We start from the raw sequence: 18,162 nt of genomic DNA on the forward strand, positions 1-18,162 counted from the left end.
TATCGTGTACATATACCTGCGCGTATGTTGGTAGCCCGTCGGAAAACAGCTGCCATCCGGCTCTGTTTTTGAGTCTGACGAATCATTCGTTTGGTTTCACAATGGCGCATAGGGAATTTTCTCACAAACAAAACGAAATTCAAAGAAGAAAAAAAAAAGAGCTTGAAAAGGTCCCGCGTAAACGAAACCGTACACCTGCTTTTCGCTAGCAGCATTTGCATCGCGTGATCCAATTTTTTCCCTTTCCACGCAAAAGGTTACATATACATAGTACTACAAACTGGGAATTTCCATACATTACTGCGCGTTGACTTTAATAGCTCGTTATATAGCGAAATTTTAGCGAGAAATTCGGAATAGTACCGTAACGAATCACGTTCGTCGTCGGGTCCCACGGAAATTAAAGTTTTTTTTGTTCTTTACTTTTCACCCCCTTTGTTTCAAAATCGAAAGTAAACTCACGTTTTGTCAAATGCGTGCATGTCTCTCTTTCGGAGCTCATTACTGCCAAACATTACATGCGTGCTCTTTATGACATTGAGCTACTTTGTGACATTCTAGCCAAAAGGGAAATTAAAGCATTTCCGATCGCAACATACAAATAGCTGGACCTTTGCAAAGTCGACCGCAAATTCTTCCGATCGCGGTGGCTATGCGGTAGTGAAATTACCCAGTTGCCAACAGTTACAAAACCTTCAATTGTGTGTATATTTCACCCTGTGGGTAACGTTAGTCTCTTTCGAAACACATTTTCCGTTGTCGGTAGACCTATACTTTTCAAAACTTTTCCTATTGTTTTCTTAATTTTTCAATAATTAAATATAAGATTAGCTGAAAGTGTATTATTGGGTCAGAATTCTGTCAAAATATCTTTCGCTTTATTGAAATTTAATCAAACGTAAATCAATAGCATTAACTAGCAAAGATCACGCGGCGACTGTTTAATTATTTGACCGTTGCGCTAAGCGGCGCACCGAGTTTAAAATTTGAGCGCTAGGTGGCGTTTGGTGACGTTCTAAAAATCTATAACAAAAAAATAGAAAAGTAGCGCATGCGTTGCTGGTAAGACCTCCCTTCGGCTCTTCATCTGCTGCTGGTTTGTGCTGTTGTATTTATCCGAGTACTACAGTCCCCGGCTGTTCGACGTTTTCTCTCTTGGGCGAAAAAGAGAACAACGTTACACAAGTCCTTGGGGTTTATCGTCTGGTCCGGTTTTTTGATCAGTTTGTTTTGTGATGTCTCTCGTGACTGCTGCACCTTGGTATTCTTCCGTTGTATGTTGAGTTTCAGCAATATAAACACACAAATCCCTGACACATCGGACAAATTCGGCTACTACTTTCTGCACTTCATTCGTCTGCTTCTCTGCAAGACGTCTTCACGCAGCATCCCACTTTGCAATTCAAAGGTAAACTTGATCGATTCGGATGCTCTCGTGCTGGCATTATAATCAGAAATATGCCAATTCATCTTGGTTTTTACCGGCTCGTCACTAGACTTTTTAGCGATTAGATTACATTTTCTGGACGTGTCGAAACGTGTTAATTATACCGACCTTTTGCCAAAATGCCAATGACGTCTTTGACACCTCTGAAATTGGCTCGTTTTTGAATGGCAGTTTTGTCAACACAGACCTTGAATTGCCAGTTTAAATTCAGACACTAATCTCCCCCCAACAGTCATCTTTAATCTTTCTTCTAAATGGCTTTATTTGCTCTGTTGGTGGTAAAGTTCTTTCCCCAGTTGCAATTGCACTCTTGTTTTGCCCGAAAGATAAAAGCACTTGAATTGAGACACCTGATGTTGAGATAAAATAATCCTGTCCCTATTTACCTGTGTGTTTTATTTAATGAACCTTGTGCTTTGTGCTTGGTTTATCTGCTATTCCCAATTTTCACGCTGAGCTCATGAGAGATAGTGCTGAGTATATCTGGCAGTTGCTTTATAACAATTTGTTGCATTGTTTTTTAAATCTTTTTATTTTTTATCCTTGAACCAGACTGAACATCCTGTCTGCTAGACATTTTGCCTTTCGTGCTGTCACTGCTTACGTGAGCGAGAGCATGCGAGGCTGGGGCGAAGATGTCCGTCATATTCGACCGTCCGACTAGCAGCGATCTTCCGTCCATCACACCGATGGGACTTTTACAGCCACATCCGACAACGACAAGTCGGTCCATCTCTGAGCCGAGCGAGCTGGAGCAATTCGCTTTTCTCCGACGACGTCCTTTACCCGCTCAAGCCGAACCGTCATTCTTCGGTAACCGTAACTTCTTTCTTCTTCTCCCTCCCAACATGTTGTGTTGTCCATTCCTTTGCATCGTCTTACCGGTTTGTTCCTCTTCTTTCTCGCCACCACCACCACCGTATGACGTAGATTTCGAAGAACGTGGTTCGCTGGATCATTCGGAGCTGAACGGGCCGTCGTCGCCTCGTAATAAGCCTCCGTGGAGCAGCGCCGTCAGCAGCCCTCGCCGTGCCCGACCCGTGTCATCTTGCCAGGCTTTACGTCACGCCGTCTCCAACCTCAACCGTCTCGATGATTTCTACTGTGAAAAAATCGGCGCCGGATTCTTTTCGGAAGTGTTCAAGGTACTGTGAGCTTCCCGTTTCTCCCTCTCGTCTAACCTGTCTTCCTACAGGGAAACGTGATTTGATATTTTCTCCATTTTTTCTTTCTTCCTTCGTTTCTTTTTTCTTTCTCTCTCGCCTTCCGGCGACGGAAGACTCGAGAAAAACACGGAATTATGATTATAGAATTATTGTGTCACCTGAGAGGTTCCACGAGGCTCGAATTAGTTTACAACCATTCTCTCTCTCTCTCTTTCTCTCTCCCTTCCTTCGGTCGTTTTTATTGTCTGTGTGAATCGCACGGCTCTATAGCTCGAAAGATAATCATGGTGTAATTATAGCCAGTCCGAATGTTTGCAAGAGAATACCTAGGCAAAAGGGAGAAGAAGAAGAAAAAAAACAAAAACAGCAAAACTCCCGGCAGATGTTCTAAAAGATCAGCCAAGCACAACGCGTCCGTACCGTGCTTGCGGTGCTTCCATAACCACTTATATAAACCTAGTCGTCGAGTCTTTCTTACTACGTCCAATTCGAACCTTTTTTTTCTCTCTCTCTCTCTCTCTCTTTCTTTATCCCGTACTCTGGTTGTGTGTGTGTGTGTGTACGCCGCCGAACCACACTGTGCTACCAATGCCGTGACCCAATAATCGATATCGGGATTTTTTTATTTTTTTTTATCATCGGTTTTGGGCTGGCTGTTCGATTGGGAGGGAAATGGAAATTATTTGAGCATGTAACCGACCAATAAAAGAAAGAAGTAAAAAATAGCTCTGTGATATTGCTCTTCCTTTTGTCACTTGGCTCTCGGGTATGATTTTGTTTCTAGGCCGATGACATCCTCACCTACTTTACTTGCGTTCGAGCGTTCTGTAAGTCTCGGCAAGTTGATACCACTCTGTTTCTTCTTCTTTTTTTTTTGTTTTTGGTCGAGCCGGCACTGATGGTCTTCCAAATTCCCTTTTTTTGTTGTGTTATCGCTGCTTATTACCGCTGTTATTGTTGTCGTTTGAAAATGATGATGGCCGAGGATTATTCTTCTTTTGTATTCATTAAACAATCGTGAAGGAAAAGAAAAAAAGACAAACCAGATTGAAATGAAGTATACAAGTGCTTGGGGTATCTCTATCCCTTTCGATATTGTTGTTAACAAATTAGTTGGCAGTAGCTTTCTACTTTTTTGTCTTCGTTTTGTAAATTTTTTTCTCTTTTTAGTCATTCAATTAATTTTTTTAAAGCACGAATTTAAATCTCGAGAAAAAAAGTCGTCGGCTTACGTCATACCTGTCACCCCCCCAAAAAAGAAAAGTAGTTTGATTGGGTACGAGAGACCCACCCAAGTACACCAATATGGAGGTGGGGAGGATCCGATGAAACGCGTAACCGAATGAATGTCGCGCTAGGCAAGAAATAAAAAAACCGTTCCGAGTTGATTTTCTTTCTTAGGAGGGGATACTAGTGGCTCTCGTTTCGTGATGTAGAGCGACTCGAAAAGTATAGCCAATGTGAGCTGATTAATCACTGAGCACGAATCCGGTTATACCTTCACCGGTTGATCAACTATGTCGTCGTCGTCTTCGCTGAATAGCCTACGACTAAGAAGAAAAATACTATTCGGGTTTTTTGCCGGGAATCAAGGAGACTGACGTCTACCTTGTCCGCACTAGAATGTCAATTTTTCTTCTTCTTCTTCTTTGTTATGCAGTTATTGTTGAAGGATGGCACGATTGCTCCGGCAGAGAAGATGGTGTGCATGTATAAATAATGTCCACGGAGCCAAGAAAAAAGGGGTACTGAAGAATACGAAATTCAAAACTGGCTTCGGTCTGATTGTGCCAGGTGGAACAGATTTTTGTCGTTTTAATTTTTCTGTAGAGCAAAAAAAAAAAAAAATGTTTACGTCTGGAATTTCACTTTATTATGTTTCCCGTCTTATCAGGACTACTCGTACCGGTCCAACCGTAAGGCAGGCGCTTTATTTTATTATCTGAAAGAGCGTGTGTTTGCTCATTTGAAATTTTAACGACAAACAACAACACGTGATACGTATCCTAATTTTGTATTTAAAATTTTCCTTGTTGACTCTTCTCTCTATCTATCCGCCATAAATGTTTCCTCTTTTGTTTATCCCCGAACGCGATCTTTCTCTTTTTGAACGAGACGGTCTACAGAATTTCGGGGGGGAATTTTTCTGGTTAAAAAAAGCTTTTCTTTTCCTTCCTTGTTCTATCTTGTACTATCGTTCACATCGGATGCAGTCCCGAGAAAATGAGAGAGAGAGAGACGAGTCATCTTGTTCTTCCTGTTTCCCCTTTGTGCTATTCTTGGTACACATCCAGTCTCTCTCTCTGTGTAGGTTTGTTGGAACTGGACGGTGCCGACTAGGTTCGCTCCAGATTGACGATTTTGGAAGATCTGCCATCTGCTGTCGTCATGAATTTTGTGCCAGCGTTCGCACTTGCGCGTTTTTATTTGATATTTTTCTTCCTTTTCTTTTTACTGCCGCTACCATTGCTGCACCGATTGCAGTCGAATGGAGAAGATGGGCTACTTTATCCGACGGGGGGACTGTGAAAGTTCTGCCAAATGAAATGGAGCAAGCAATACGTTCGTTGCGAACGTACGTACGTAGGTACGTGTGTGTGTCCTACTAGAATCGCCGCGCACACAATCTGTCGGTGCCGTCATTTTAACGATAAGCCCACCGGCCACACGTGAAGTGCCTGCGAGCCCCCCTCTATATGCTCTTCACACGGAAATTATGAGAAGCGATCATTCACAACGTTTTGATGCTTCCTTTTTTTCTCACAACTGGAATGTTCGGGGTTTTTTTTTTCTTTCTTTCTCCTTCATAACATAAACAAACGCCGGCTGTAGAGATTTCTAGATTTCTCCTATCATCTTTGCTTCCTATCCGTGTATCCCTGGGCCGCCAGACAACATTTTGAATGTTTATGGACATGAGTCCAGTGTGTGCTCAGTGGGACGGAATGAAATGAAAATCGTGAGTCATTTTCGTGGCTATTATCATCTTCTCTCTCTCCCCCTTTGCAAAAAAAAAACCATTTTTTTTTGTGTTATTTGTTTTTATCGTCTTGTTCAAATTCGTCATCGTCGACTAAGCAACAATAACCAGGAGCAAAAAAGCCGGAATCTGGATCGTGATGATTTCTCTTTGATCTTCCTCGGATTTCTTTCCAATTTTCTGTTGTTGACGTTTTCCGAAGAGCGGCCGTAATGAGCGGTGTTAACACGACTCGGCGTCGGTTCTTTTTCTTTCTTTTTTGTTGCTGCGCTTACACTCACGGCCGCCTTCTCTAGAAAAATATCACCGACGGCGGCTATTGTGTTGATGGATTTGAATAGGAAGAAGAATCTTGTAGTTTCGAGTCAAAAAAAAGAAGAAGAAGAAGAAGAGAGACTGGAAAGAACGACCCCGCAGGTTTGTGAAGAATGGAGAGATCACGCGAAAGTCTTGCCTTCAACCCGGTATTGTTCCGCCGTATTTTCTCCAGACGCATAGGAGCGCGGTCGACCGTCGAATGATCATTACGAAGAAAGCCAACTGCTGCTACACAACATAAAAGGGAGGATAATGAATAGAATTTTTCCGGTAGCTGTGGATAAAAAGGTTGAACGCGGATATCGACCTCTTCTCTGATGAATGGATTCTTCCGTGGGAATTTAAAATAATAAAAAAAAAAGGAAAGAGAAGAAAGAAAAAAAAAACCAAATTTCTGAGTGAAAGCCGAAGGGAAATTCTAATGGGCCAATAAAATTCCCTTGCCGGCCTTGCGCTCTGACAATTTTTTTTTTGACAGAAGAGACTCTAGTCGCTCGTCTTGGGGGTTGATGATCGCTCTGGATCCTGTTCCAAAAGTCCCCGAGCCTTCTTTTTCCGTCCGGAATCATTCTAGTTTCCTTTCATCTCTTCTTTTTTTTCCGGACTTTAATAATGAAAGATAACAACAACAAAAATGACTGGAAGAGAGAGAGAGAGAGAGAGAGAAACGTCTCTGTCCGGTCAGACAAAGTCCTTCCAAGTCGTTTGCCTTCGCGAAAAAATCTCTCTGCTTAAGACTCTCGACTTGTTTGAATTTGGTTCCACTCACTCACAAAAAAAAAAAAGAAGCGTGTCCTACACTAAATTTCAACTTTGCTAAATTAGCCTTTTGTTTTGTTTGCGTGTGCGCGAGCGTGGGTGGTTGTTGGGAGAGAGAAAAGGGAAACTTAACTCTCGTCGTTCCCCTCATTTTCGAAGCTGCTAGCAACGTGCCGAAGCTTTGCTTTGGCTATAGACGAAGCGGCAGCAGCTGTAGCTCTCCGCCGCCGCCACCCACCGCCACACATAACATAAGTTGTTCCAGTCAGCAGCGCCAATGTTCTAAACTTAGCTCCGCTTCGCAAACTAAAACTACCAACTACAACTACTAAAAACTTTGGTAGTTGGTAGTTGGTGTGTGTGTGTGTGTGTGTGTGTTTTCACTTCCGCTGCGACTGACGCCGGAGACGAAACGCCTCCCGTTTCCTTTTTCTTTTCTGCGCTTATTCGCTCGGATGATTCATTCTCTCACAAATTGTGATGGAAGGGAAAAGGGCGCACAGTCACACTCAACCAAAGTCTCAAACCCTCCGTCGAATGCAGCCAATAGACCAGAGAAGGAGAGTTCAAATCTCGATAAATGGGGGCCCGATTTCTCTGACTATTCAATTGGTTTGAGAAGCATTTTTGGATTGTTTGACTCGAGGAGATACCCACTCAATGCCTATTGTTTTCCTTGTCGTCTTTCATGTCGGATTTGTCGCGCTAGACTGGAAATAGCCACCCCCATCTCTTTCCCGCTCATTTTCATGATTTTGAAAGGAAAAAATAAAATAAAATTGTTTCAAGTAGGCACTTGTATATATGTGCGTAGTACAGTGTCTCGTATTTCACGTTATTCAAACTCAGTCGTGGGTGATTGTTTGATTGCAATCTGTATGTATAGCTAGCGTTACACTGGTAGCATTTACACAACGGGGGTTTTTCTTTCATTCCTCCGATTCAACCGCAATCCGTCGGAGAGGAATGCTGTTTTTTATGCTGGGCGAAGGATTTTCTCTTACCAATAGAGAATAAAATACATCAGAAACGGGAGATGGGTTGCCAGTTTGCTTTTATTTTCTCTAGAGGTCTCTTCTTTAAAAAAAACAATATTTATAACAGCTGTTTTTTTATTTGCTTTTGTTGTCCAGGTGACTCACCGGACCACGAACGAGGTGATGGTTCTGAAGATGAATCTACTGGCTTCCAACCGGAAGAACATGCTCCACGAAGTTCAGCTGATGAATCGACTCTCCCACCCAAACATTCTCAGGTATGGGTTACATTCATTTAATGAAGGGCGTTGTCATCAACGGGCTACGACTTTTTTTTAAAACTGCTATTGATACAAGAGAAAGAGAGAGAGTCAATCGTTAACTTAACGGCGGGGAGTCGCCCCCCTTTGAAACATTTAACACCAACTTCTGGTTGTTGTTGTTGTTTGGTTTGTTTGCCGGCCATTGTTTGGTATTTTTCTCCATAAATTCTTCCACGCCCAGGAATAATAAGAATAAGACCCGATATACGATACGGCCCTATCACGAGACACACACACACACACACGCACGCATATCTACACGGAGATCGTGTGTCCCGTCGCCGCTGACAGCTGAGACATTAGGGGATATTTATTCCAGTTTGATGTCAAAAGTAATTGTCATTCGTGATTTCGGTGATCCGGTTGTGTCAACGACGCGACCCGATTTTCACTTGAACTAGAAACGAAGAAAAACAAACCTAAAAAAGAACTCAAAAGAAAGAAAAAAGTCGTTTTTCAAGAAATTTCTTCTGCGACTGCGTTGATTGTTGCTTTAATTCCGAAATTGCGCGACACATATTTGTTTAGTACCCGAGACCAATGGCTGGGCTCGTTCACCATCACGGTGCGTGTTTCCCCTGTAGGGGTTATTCATCACCTGGTTGCAATTTTAAATGAAACTCATCATTGTCTCTCCTATTTTGTTTTTGTTTTTTTTCTTTCTTTCGTTTTTCGTTCAAACGATTTTCTCTTTCATTATTTTATGATGACGTCCATTAAAAAAACAAGTAGATGGGCGCCAAAAGTGCAAGATAGAGAAAATGGAGGGTCCGCTTAATGGGTATGTAGGCGTGCACATGTGTGCAGGCCTCATATTATTTACCATCCAACGGTCGGCCACTGGATAGTATCGACCACCACCACCGGCAGCTGGATTATTTGGGGATATGGGGTTAGTGTGTCGCTACGGCAGCTTTATTTTTCTCTCTCTCTCTCTCTTCATATTCTCATGCGTCGGCCTCACCGTTTCAGCTGCTGTTTCTTCCAACTTTGGTAAAGCAGCAAGGCCTTGCATAGTCGATGTCTCGTAAAACGCTTAATTACAACCGATCGTTGCATCGCTAGCGTGTCTCCTCTTTCACGGTGGGAAACCGCAAGCGAATCTGCCGGGAGAACGACAACAAACGAAACGAAAAAAAGAAAGCTCTTCTCTTCGACATTGTTTCTATGGGGGCGTCGCAGTGTATATCGACAGTACATTTTGCGCGATAGACGCGACCTTTTGGTGGCTTGAGTTCGGTCTAATTGAGTTAGCAGTAGGAAACCTTAGATTTTGATGTGTCCTCATTGCGGACGGATGAAAAAGTGCAATCCAGCGATATCGCCATTAAAGCGATGAAACCAACCGAGGACACATTCAATCTCGTTTACGTCGACGGAAAAAAAAGAAGCCAAAGAAAAAAACAGCTGGCGGAAAAAAATATAAGAATGAAATGGTAATGGCACGGAAATGGAAGGCCGTATATATTGTAACATAGCCAGCAGACTACCCAAAAAAAAAAAACCCTTTATTTCATCAGAAATGGTTTTGTGTTCTTTTTTTGGCCATTTCTCGTGTGGAGCAGCTCCCTCAGAGCGGAAATCATTTCTCACTCTCGTTTTTTTTTTTTTGCTTCACTCTTGCTTCTTGCAAAACATGGAAAAGAAACCCCCTCGAGATAGGAGCCAGACTAGAGTGTATATAAATGCGTACAAGTAGAATAGAAATGAAAAGCTTAGAGATACAACCGACGAACGAGCTAGGGAATTCGAGGAATAACATCGTCGTGACTCCACCTTTTTATTTTCTTTTTTGCCTCTTGTATATATATATTTTATTTAACGAAAAGAACAAATGAGCTTCTTCGGCGTCATTTATTCCATCGCTTCTCTTCCTATTTATGGACTGTTGTTCCTATTTATTTTTATTTGTTTCTCTTTTGCGAGTTTTATTTTCAGGCGCCATGTCAAACGGTCGTAAATAGCCGTAAACGCGGGTCCTATACGGCCATACACGCCCACGTGTGTATCCGTTGGGGGGGTCGCCATTTACGTTCTCTTAGTGTACACTTTTTGGCCGTCCGTTTTTTTTTCTTTCTGGGAAGGGACCAGTTTTCGAACGTACGACGTGGTGATTGTTATTTATTGTCGTCGACTTGTAGTGGGACGAGTCCTTGACTATAGCGACGGTCGATCATTTCTTATCCTCTACATGGACGTATGCAAAATATGTCACCGACTTTTCGGGAATCGGGAATGCCTAGGCTGCTTCTTACTAACTTGCGCTAACTTGGAGCCAGCCAGCCAGCGATATGCGGTGTGAGTGAAAACTCGACTTTCGACTGGGTTTCATCAGACTTCGACTCGTTATTAACCAAAGTGAATACACTACACAATCTACGGGGGCCAAAGTAGTTTCCTACCAACTACGCTGGGACGCCTGGGCACCGGGCTGGGCTCCCAACAAGACTGGGATGTGTTGTCTTGTGGGTAGTAAGGCTGCGGAACGAGTTTTTCCAATTGGTTTGTTCCCATCATCGCATGATAGATTAATGCCCTATTTTTTCGTTGGAACACAAATCGTAGCAGACGGCGGCCGGCCCAGCCAGACGAGGCGAAGTTGGTGTAAAACTGAGTTGTCAGCCAAAAGGAATTGGATGCAATTAAGGTTTGTCCTCTTTCGGAGATTGTCGACGAGGATTGAGGCTATTCGCTGCCCGTTAGGCGTAAAAAAAAAAAAGAAATTACAAGATGATGGAACCGAACTCGATTTGTGAAATTGGTGGGGAGAGAGAGAGGAGTTTGCTGATTATGATTTATTGTTTTCTGATGAATTGACTCAGCAGGTTGAATCCCAATTGAAACGGGTAGTCGTTCGTACTTCGACTACGGTATGCACGAATTTGTAGCGTCCTCGTTACACTTCATTGAATTCTGGACCAAGGACGCTTTTTTATATGATAATGACGGCCATAAAAATATAAATAAAGTACAAGAAACGTAGCAAATGGCTTCCTTTATTCTTAGGCAACCATTTGTTTATGTATGTGCATTGTGTAAGGTATCGGCTATACGCGCTTTAGCCAAATTGCATAAACCGGCTGCAAGAAAGTGTTCACTGGACGATAAAACCGAATAATTCTAATTTTTTTTTTGGTTACTAGAAGATGTTAATTTTTATTTCCTTCCTTTTCTTCCTCACCTATCTTGAGCCAACTTCATGCCTAAACCATTCAAAATCGTGCAGGCGCGTCTCGTTTCACTTTAAAGCTTTCTCTTTTGTTTTGCCGCCGCAAAATTCATCGGCGTCACATCCTGATGGTCCGCCGCAATTGTCCCGTATACCTACACGGGCTGCTAAATAATTATTGTTCCCAAAGTGCTGTCCCGTCAGCATTTTTTTCTTGTTTTTTTTGGCTGATTGTTCACAAATGTTTGCCGTTACGAAATTTCCCTTTTATTCCCTTCCTCTCTCTCTCTCTCTCTTCAGAGTATTTCCACATTTTTGTTGATTATATTCGATTGAACGGGTGAGGGGACAAGGTTGTTACGACTCTCTCGTCTTCCCATTTATAAACAAAATGCCCTGGAGTGTTGAGCAAACAGAATGTGATGGGAATCACATTGTAGGTCATTCCGCACGACGATTTCATCACGCTCCTATTTTGTATCTTCTTTTTCTTTTCAGATTCATTGGAGTCTGCGTTCACGGTGGCCAGCTTCACGCTCTGACCGAGGTAAGCAAACATTTTATATACATTTATTTATTTCTTTTTTTCTTTTATCTTCTATCTTTTTGTCCCATTTCAACTCGATTTCTAGTGGAAAACCTAGTAACTCGTTTCGATTTTTATTTGCTGTTCTCTCGGGAAGTTCTTTTTACGTTAGAAATAAAATATAAAAACAAAAAATAATGTTTCGACGCGCAAGGACTCCGGTGTGTTGAACAACGGGTTCTATTGTGCAGTGGGTGACGACCTTTGTACTTCTTTCTTGTTCTCTGTCTCTCTTGGTTTTTTTGTTTTGTTTTCGAGAAGAAAAATGACTTTTAAGAAGAAATATTTATCTTTGTATTCTTCGTCGTCCTCGACCGAGTCTTCCTTTTTTTATTCTTCTTCTTCTTCTTTGCTCGGAGTCTGTGCGGTGGTCGGGGCGGTTTTAGTTCACTGGCTCGTAACAGAAGAGAATCCGCCCAACTAACCGTTCACACCCTACACCAGCCATCCGCAAAGTGAAAGTGAAAATGGGATTCTTTACATTTTCCATCATTATCCTTCTTTTCACGTTTCTTATATTGTTACGTGTTCAATTGTGCAATTGTTACCGTTTCCTTGATTTCGAACGTCATTCCAACGTTTCCTAATTTTTTGTTTCTCTCTCTCAAACATTCCACAGTACATCAAGGGCGGTAGCCTGGAACAGCTGATTCTGAGCGACGAGGAGATACCGTGGAGTTTGCGGATGAAAATCGCCTGCGACACCGCCAAGGGAATGAGATACTTTCACTCTAAAGGTCTCTTTCATCGAGACTTAACCTCCAAGGCAAGATCTCTTTCGTTTTCTTTCAACTTTTGCGGCTTTTTTTTCACCTCCCCTTATCATTTTCGCTAGAGTGCATTCATCTGCTGGGCTCTTTCTCACCTGTGTGCAAGGCGTTTTTGAAAATTCACGCACAATATTATCATCAGGCTCTGGCATATCGCCACGCCCGATCGCTTATTGCAAAGAGTCTAGACTGGTCGTCTGACCCACTCTACCTTCTAAGGAGAGTTTTCTACACTCTACACGCCAGCGCAGCGCAGCGCGGCGTAGACGTAGTTAGTTGTATGGCGTGCGTAACTGCGTATCGAATTTTAGCGGCCGAGATGAAGGCGAAAGATTGCCTTGCCATCCGTTCAACTCTACACACACAACATCAAAGGAGGAGATGGTCAGGGTCGAGCCGCAATGCGCTGAAAATGAGAAACACAACACTCACTTTTTATTTTGCAGCGTGCGAGTTGCTAGAAATCTAATCATTTTAAACTTTTGTTTTGATCCTCCGTGATGTGTCGACGGTGTTGACGGATGCGGAATATCTGCCGGTCGATCTTAATGAGTTTTAAATGAGGTCCATTTGGGAGCAAAAGTATCAAGGGTAACTAGGGAATTCAATATTAGGTGTTAGTGCGCAACAAAGATCGTCCAACTCTCTCTCCCAAACTCAATTACACAAATCAGCCTGGCATTCTGTTTCTCCGCGATCTACTCTGTAGGATTGGATTCTGTAATACTCTGTGATCTTCGGTGAATCATCCGAGGGATATCTAAGCGGGGTTCGTTGAACTCTGGGCGCCAGGGAGAGAGAGGAGAGATTGTGGCGCGTGCACGATTTCTTTTTATTCCTTTCGTGATTCGGCCTCAAGTTGGCGCTGCTGGGATCTTCTTCTTTTCAGCTGAGTGAAGGCGAACGAGGGAGAAGGGAGGGAAAAAAAATTGGGGAATCATCACTGGCAGATAAAAGCGTGTGGGGGGGATGAATCAAGAGTATGTACCTACACTTGATGGCAGATCGTGAGGCTAACATAAAAACGAGCCTGATGTCTTCACGCTCTGGATCAATAGTAAGAGACGCGTTCCATCGATCGGTCCTGTTCCCGTTGCCACCCTGATTCCGTGACACTAGCAAAGCTTCGCTTTGGGACGCATTGCTCGTGAACGTGAACACGCTGAAGCCAAAAGCTCTCTGAATGTTTGTTAACTATACAGTCGACTAAATAGCCCCGAAAACAAGATTGTCGGTTTGCTGTTTGCTTTTGTGATTCTTTTTTGTTTCTTTTTCGGACAAATTAGATCGGAAAAAGCTGAAACTTTTTGGCCGGTGCGAGTCGGGTGCTATTCACGGGGAGCGTCAGCGTCAGAAATAGATTTGCGATATGTCTCTCCTCGCTTTAGTCGGGGGCGGAGTGTGGAATGCTATTGCCGGACTCTATGTGCCGGTCGTGATTGCGTCGTCAAGCGGACGACGCAGTCAAATAGGCGGGATCTCGGGTGATGTGATCCTTGGCTCGTCCATTCAACGACAGTACTGATAAGGTTTTTCTTTCTTTCTTTTTTTTTACGAGCAGTCTAAAACACAGGCCGGTGGTCGTAAAAATACGTCGTCGACGTCCACCAGGCTGAAACAGAAAATAGCACCGGCTGTTTTGATGGTTTGTTGAAACAAAAAACAAAAGGGGGAGAATAGAGTACAACAAACAAAACCCCAAAAAAATGGCCATAAATTTTCAGAAGAGATTATTAGTTAAGTCGCAGTAGATGGGTAGTAGGTTGTCTGGCAAACGAGCGCTAGTGAATGTATAATGAAAGGGGGGCTCCATTTGGGCTCCATTGTCAAATTAATAAAATAGTTGCCTCTGCGGCAGTTGCTAATCTCGTAGAGATGTTCTGAGAAATGGGTGTGGGCAGTTGGATCGCGTGGCGACCGGATACGCCGTATAGCCCGCCCTAGCTCAGCTGGCTGTCGTTTTTAGCTTTTGTTGTTGAATCATTGATCTTTTTCTGCTGGCCATTAATCTTCTTTTTCTTTCCCTTTTTTTTGATATTTTTGATTCCGTTTTTTTAACTATAGAATGTTCTCATTCAACGAGACGACGAGACAGACGATCTAACGGCCGTGGTTGGCGACTTTGGACTAGCCACAAAAATTCCCGACGCCAGGTTAGCCATATTATTTTTTTATTTTTTATATTTCTTCTCCTTCTTTCTGTTTATTGGATTTTTCCTCTTTCCTTCTTCCTTTCCCAAATTATTTTTTCCCAACTCTCCTCATACTCTTTTTCTTCTTCTTCTTCTTATCCCATCCTCTCTCCCACTCCGTCTCTCTCTCTCTCCTTGACTCTTGTTTATCTATGAATCCTCACGCTCACTGACTCACTGACTCGTGTGTGTGTTTGTTTTTTCGTGTGTATCGGCGTTATTTCTAGGTATAGTTACCGTTTGCCAACGGTCGGAAGCCCTTACTGGATGTCTCCGGAATGTCTGAAAGGCAAATGGTACGACGAGCGCAGTGACGTCTTTAGCTTCGGCATCGTCCTGTGCGAACTGATTGCCCGCATTGAGGCCGATCCGGATATCCTTCCGCGGACCGAGAATTTCGGTTTGGATTACATTGCCTTCAGCGAACTGTGCCCCGATTGTCCACCCGATTTCCTTCAACTCGCGTTCTCCTGTTGCCATGTAAAAAACCACGACAACAACAAAAAAAGAAAAAGTTTTCTATTTGAGACGGTGTCTAATGATGTGTGTTTCTTCTTTTCAAAAAAACAAATGAAATAGATGGACCCGAATAGCCGGCCAACTTTCGAAGAATTGGTGCCTCAGTTGGAACAAATGATTCGGCAGCACAATAGCGGCCGAAGTGTCGACGCACCGACTTCAGACGTGGCGGCCAGCGACGCTGATATCCAGTCAGGTTTTCTTTCCAGTGGCTCGGATGTCACCAATGGCTGTCACTCACCCGAAGAGCCGAAAGAGGCCCAGCCAAGCAGCAAATTTGACCATGATGTCTACCTCGTCCCGGGCAGTTCGCCCAGCGAGAAAGCTCGATGCCACTACCTTCAAGGACGTGCTGCCAAGGAGAAGCCGTCCAAGTGAGTACTAACATTCTGAGCGATGTTTTCGATCTGCTGCTGAGGACTCGGCTCAGACATCGATAGCGTGCTTCATAATCATAATCTCTGGACTCAATGCTTGACGCTCTTTGCTAAATGCAATTTTGATATTGACTTTGTAACAGGGGGGATTCGGACGAGACTGGCAAGGTCGACGAATCGTCTCAGCAGAGCAACGTCGCTAGTCTTTTGTTGACTCCGAAACATGTCGGCGAAGCCATGTCTGCCGGCGATCCGTATTATCGACCCAACTGCAAGGCTCAAAATCCCTTTGCCACTCTGAAGCGATTCAAGGTACGTTAACCGATAGACAGATGTGAGATGGACGGGACAGATTATTATTAACGACCAACCCCGCCTTCCTGTCTCTTCCTGTTGTTCTTTTTCGTTTGGTTTTAGAACGGACGGAAAATTCTGGATACCGCGCGTGGGGGACTTTTCTCCAGCTGTTGTGAACTAGCTTGGCCGTTACGACTCAGCGGGAAAGGTGGCAACAACAGCGAACAGACGGATGAGGCTGACAAGAGAAACCGCCAACAGAATCTTTGTCGCACTGCCTCTCGTTCGTTGCCCAGCTCTCCAGCGTCGCCCCGACGACACCCAGGGGTTTCCAGTCTCGTCACGAGCCCGGCAACTCCCACGGAAAGACAAGAAACGCCAAAGGTGTGTGTGTATGTGTGTCTTTTCGGTCAGCGGGTGCGGAGCGACATGCGACTCGTTAAGACGATTTAATGACGGATTTGCCTCTTCTTTCTCTTCCACAGTCCGCTTCTGCTGAAAATCACCGTCATTCCGATGAGGCCTCTCCGCCGTCGCCCGTCTCTGTGCCAGCCGAGACTGCTGGCTCACGGAGGAAGGATCACCTAGCCGTGCGAAGCTATCGAGGGAAAAGCCAGGACGATTCCGTGCTGGGCAAGCTGCGATACTCCCCGTTGATGCCTTTGAAACGACGTGGATCATCTGAATCCGGGTTTTTTAGGTTCGTTTCCATCCTCCAGTGAACTTTAGAACAACGCATTGATTCAAATGTTTCGTTTTGATTTGTTTCTTAAGTGTCGGGGACGTGGAGCGGATGAGCAGCAGCGATTTGTCGCCGGAATTTACCCTATCGTTGGATGACGGCTCGTTCGCTTCGCGTTCGAGGATCGGCAGTTGTTCCATAAGCGACCCCGAGGATTTGGACAGTCTCTCTCTGCGCTTCAACCGATCGTTTTCATCGTGGACGGTCTTCAACCGATCCTCTTCCGTTTACACTGACAGTTCTGAAGACCTGACGAGTCTCGGAGGGGAAGGCAGCGAAGATCGAAATTCTTCACTGGTACGTCGTCTGGAATACGGAGAGAAAGACATTGGCAAGATCGTCGACTACTTCGAGTGCTACATCAGAGGAGGCGGAGTGACGTCTGAATCGAAAGATAAGGCCTGTATGGGGCGTGGAGTGCAATGCACGACGAATTCCGGGCTGAAAGCTCGCATTCGACAGTTCCAAAACTTGCGTCATGAAGAGAAACTGGGTCGGGATAAGCTGTTGGCGTCGCAGTTGACAGAGAGATTAACCGAAGCGGCCGGCCTGGAGAAGCAGTCGGCAGTCACCGCAGCTCCAAGTTCAACGATAGCTAAAAAGCACGTTCCCCACCGACTCAAAGTCTGTGAGGGAGCCGTCCAGTCCAAGTTGTCCCTCTTCGACAAGAAAGTCAATCAGAACTAATAATGTCTCTGCTTTCACTTCTCTGTTGGAAAAGTTTACCCCATAATTGCTTTATGTAGTAACCCCTGTCCTCAAGCGGAACTTGGAACCGGAATCGAATTCATACCTAATTTTGTTGATTCAACTTTTTCCAATTCTTACTCAATTTCCATTTACATTTGATCTAATCATTGATTTCCATATATGTAAGGTAAAGCTTGAACGAGTGTGGGTTCCATTTGTCCAAGTGAGCTCTGCAGCTGAATTAACCAGTACCTGACCTGCTTCCTTGAGCGATTAAAGAGGAAAAGGATGCACGAGTCCGTCATGAACTCATGATCACGTTGTTCACCCTATCGGCCCATTTGAGCTCTATATTTTTACTTAACTATGCAGCTATATGGTAATAATAACTTGTGGCTTGAAGCTAAGTCATGAACAGTGTGAATCAAGCGTATAATGTAATATAACCGATATCCAGATTGTAAAAAAGAAGATAGAAATATAAACCGTTTCGCCCCGTATTTTTTAGGATTAACATCACTCCTCCCAATGAGCGCCGCCTCGCATTGGTTGACCATTTGTCGCCCTAGAAAGATATTTCTTGCCGCCCCAGAATTCTTGTAGAAATTTACTCGAGAGTCAATAAAAAATGATAATCATTTTCTTCTAGAATGTTTGTTGTCGATTTATTTTTCCGAAAATCTGAATGAACGTCACCTTTTAAAATACCCTAAACGTTTTTAAGGAGGTAAGGTTTTTTCGTTTCTAGCCTGAGCAGCGCGGAGTTGAGTAATAGTTTACACTCACGATTCACGAATTGTCAAAAGTAAAAACGTGATAATCTGATCTACGTTCTACTACCCTACCCCTG

General features: G+C 43.8%; 1 protein-coding gene across 1 annotated transcript; it reads left to right on the forward strand.

Annotated features, from left to right (window-relative positions):
* The first annotated feature begins 648 nt into the window (after positions 1-648).
* LOC124310925 (dual specificity testis-specific protein kinase 1-like) lies at positions 649-17,963 on the forward strand. The gene is made up of 13 exons (XM_046775085.1): positions 649-1,408; positions 2,000-2,260; positions 2,378-2,592; positions 7,804-7,925; positions 11,638-11,686; positions 12,345-12,491; positions 14,560-14,648; positions 14,915-15,167; positions 15,267-15,580; positions 15,727-15,895; positions 16,001-16,264; positions 16,366-16,580; positions 16,655-17,963. The coding sequence occupies exons 2-13, from the start codon at positions 2,083-2,085 to the stop codon at positions 17,307-17,309; spliced, it is 2,670 nt and encodes an 889-aa protein (XP_046631041.1). The 5' UTR covers positions 649-1,408; positions 2,000-2,082; the 3' UTR covers positions 17,310-17,963.
* Positions 17,964-18,162: the final 199 nt, after the last annotated feature.

This window comes from Daphnia pulicaria, chromosome 8 (genome assembly GCF_021234035.1).
Source record: "Daphnia pulicaria isolate SC F1-1A chromosome 8, SC_F0-13Bv2, whole genome shotgun sequence".
Taxonomy (NCBI): domain Eukaryota; kingdom Metazoa; phylum Arthropoda; class Branchiopoda; order Diplostraca; family Daphniidae; genus Daphnia; species Daphnia pulicaria.

What these genes read in the sequence shown, in the direction of transcription:
- LOC124310925 (XM_046775085.1), top strand. Translation starts at nt 2,083, where the DNA reads ATGTCCGTCATATTCGACCGTCCGACTAGCAGCGATCTTCCGTCCATC. An exon ending in ATCGAGACTTAACCTCCAAG is followed by an intron (nt 12,492 to 14,559) that starts GCAAGATCTCTT and finishes TTTTAACTATAG; the next exon opens with AATGTTCTCATTCAACGAGA. An exon ending in TCTGAATCCGGGTTTTTTAG is followed by an intron (nt 16,581 to 16,654) that starts GTTCGTTTCCAT and finishes TTGTTTCTTAAG; the next exon opens with TGTCGGGGACGTGGAGCGGA.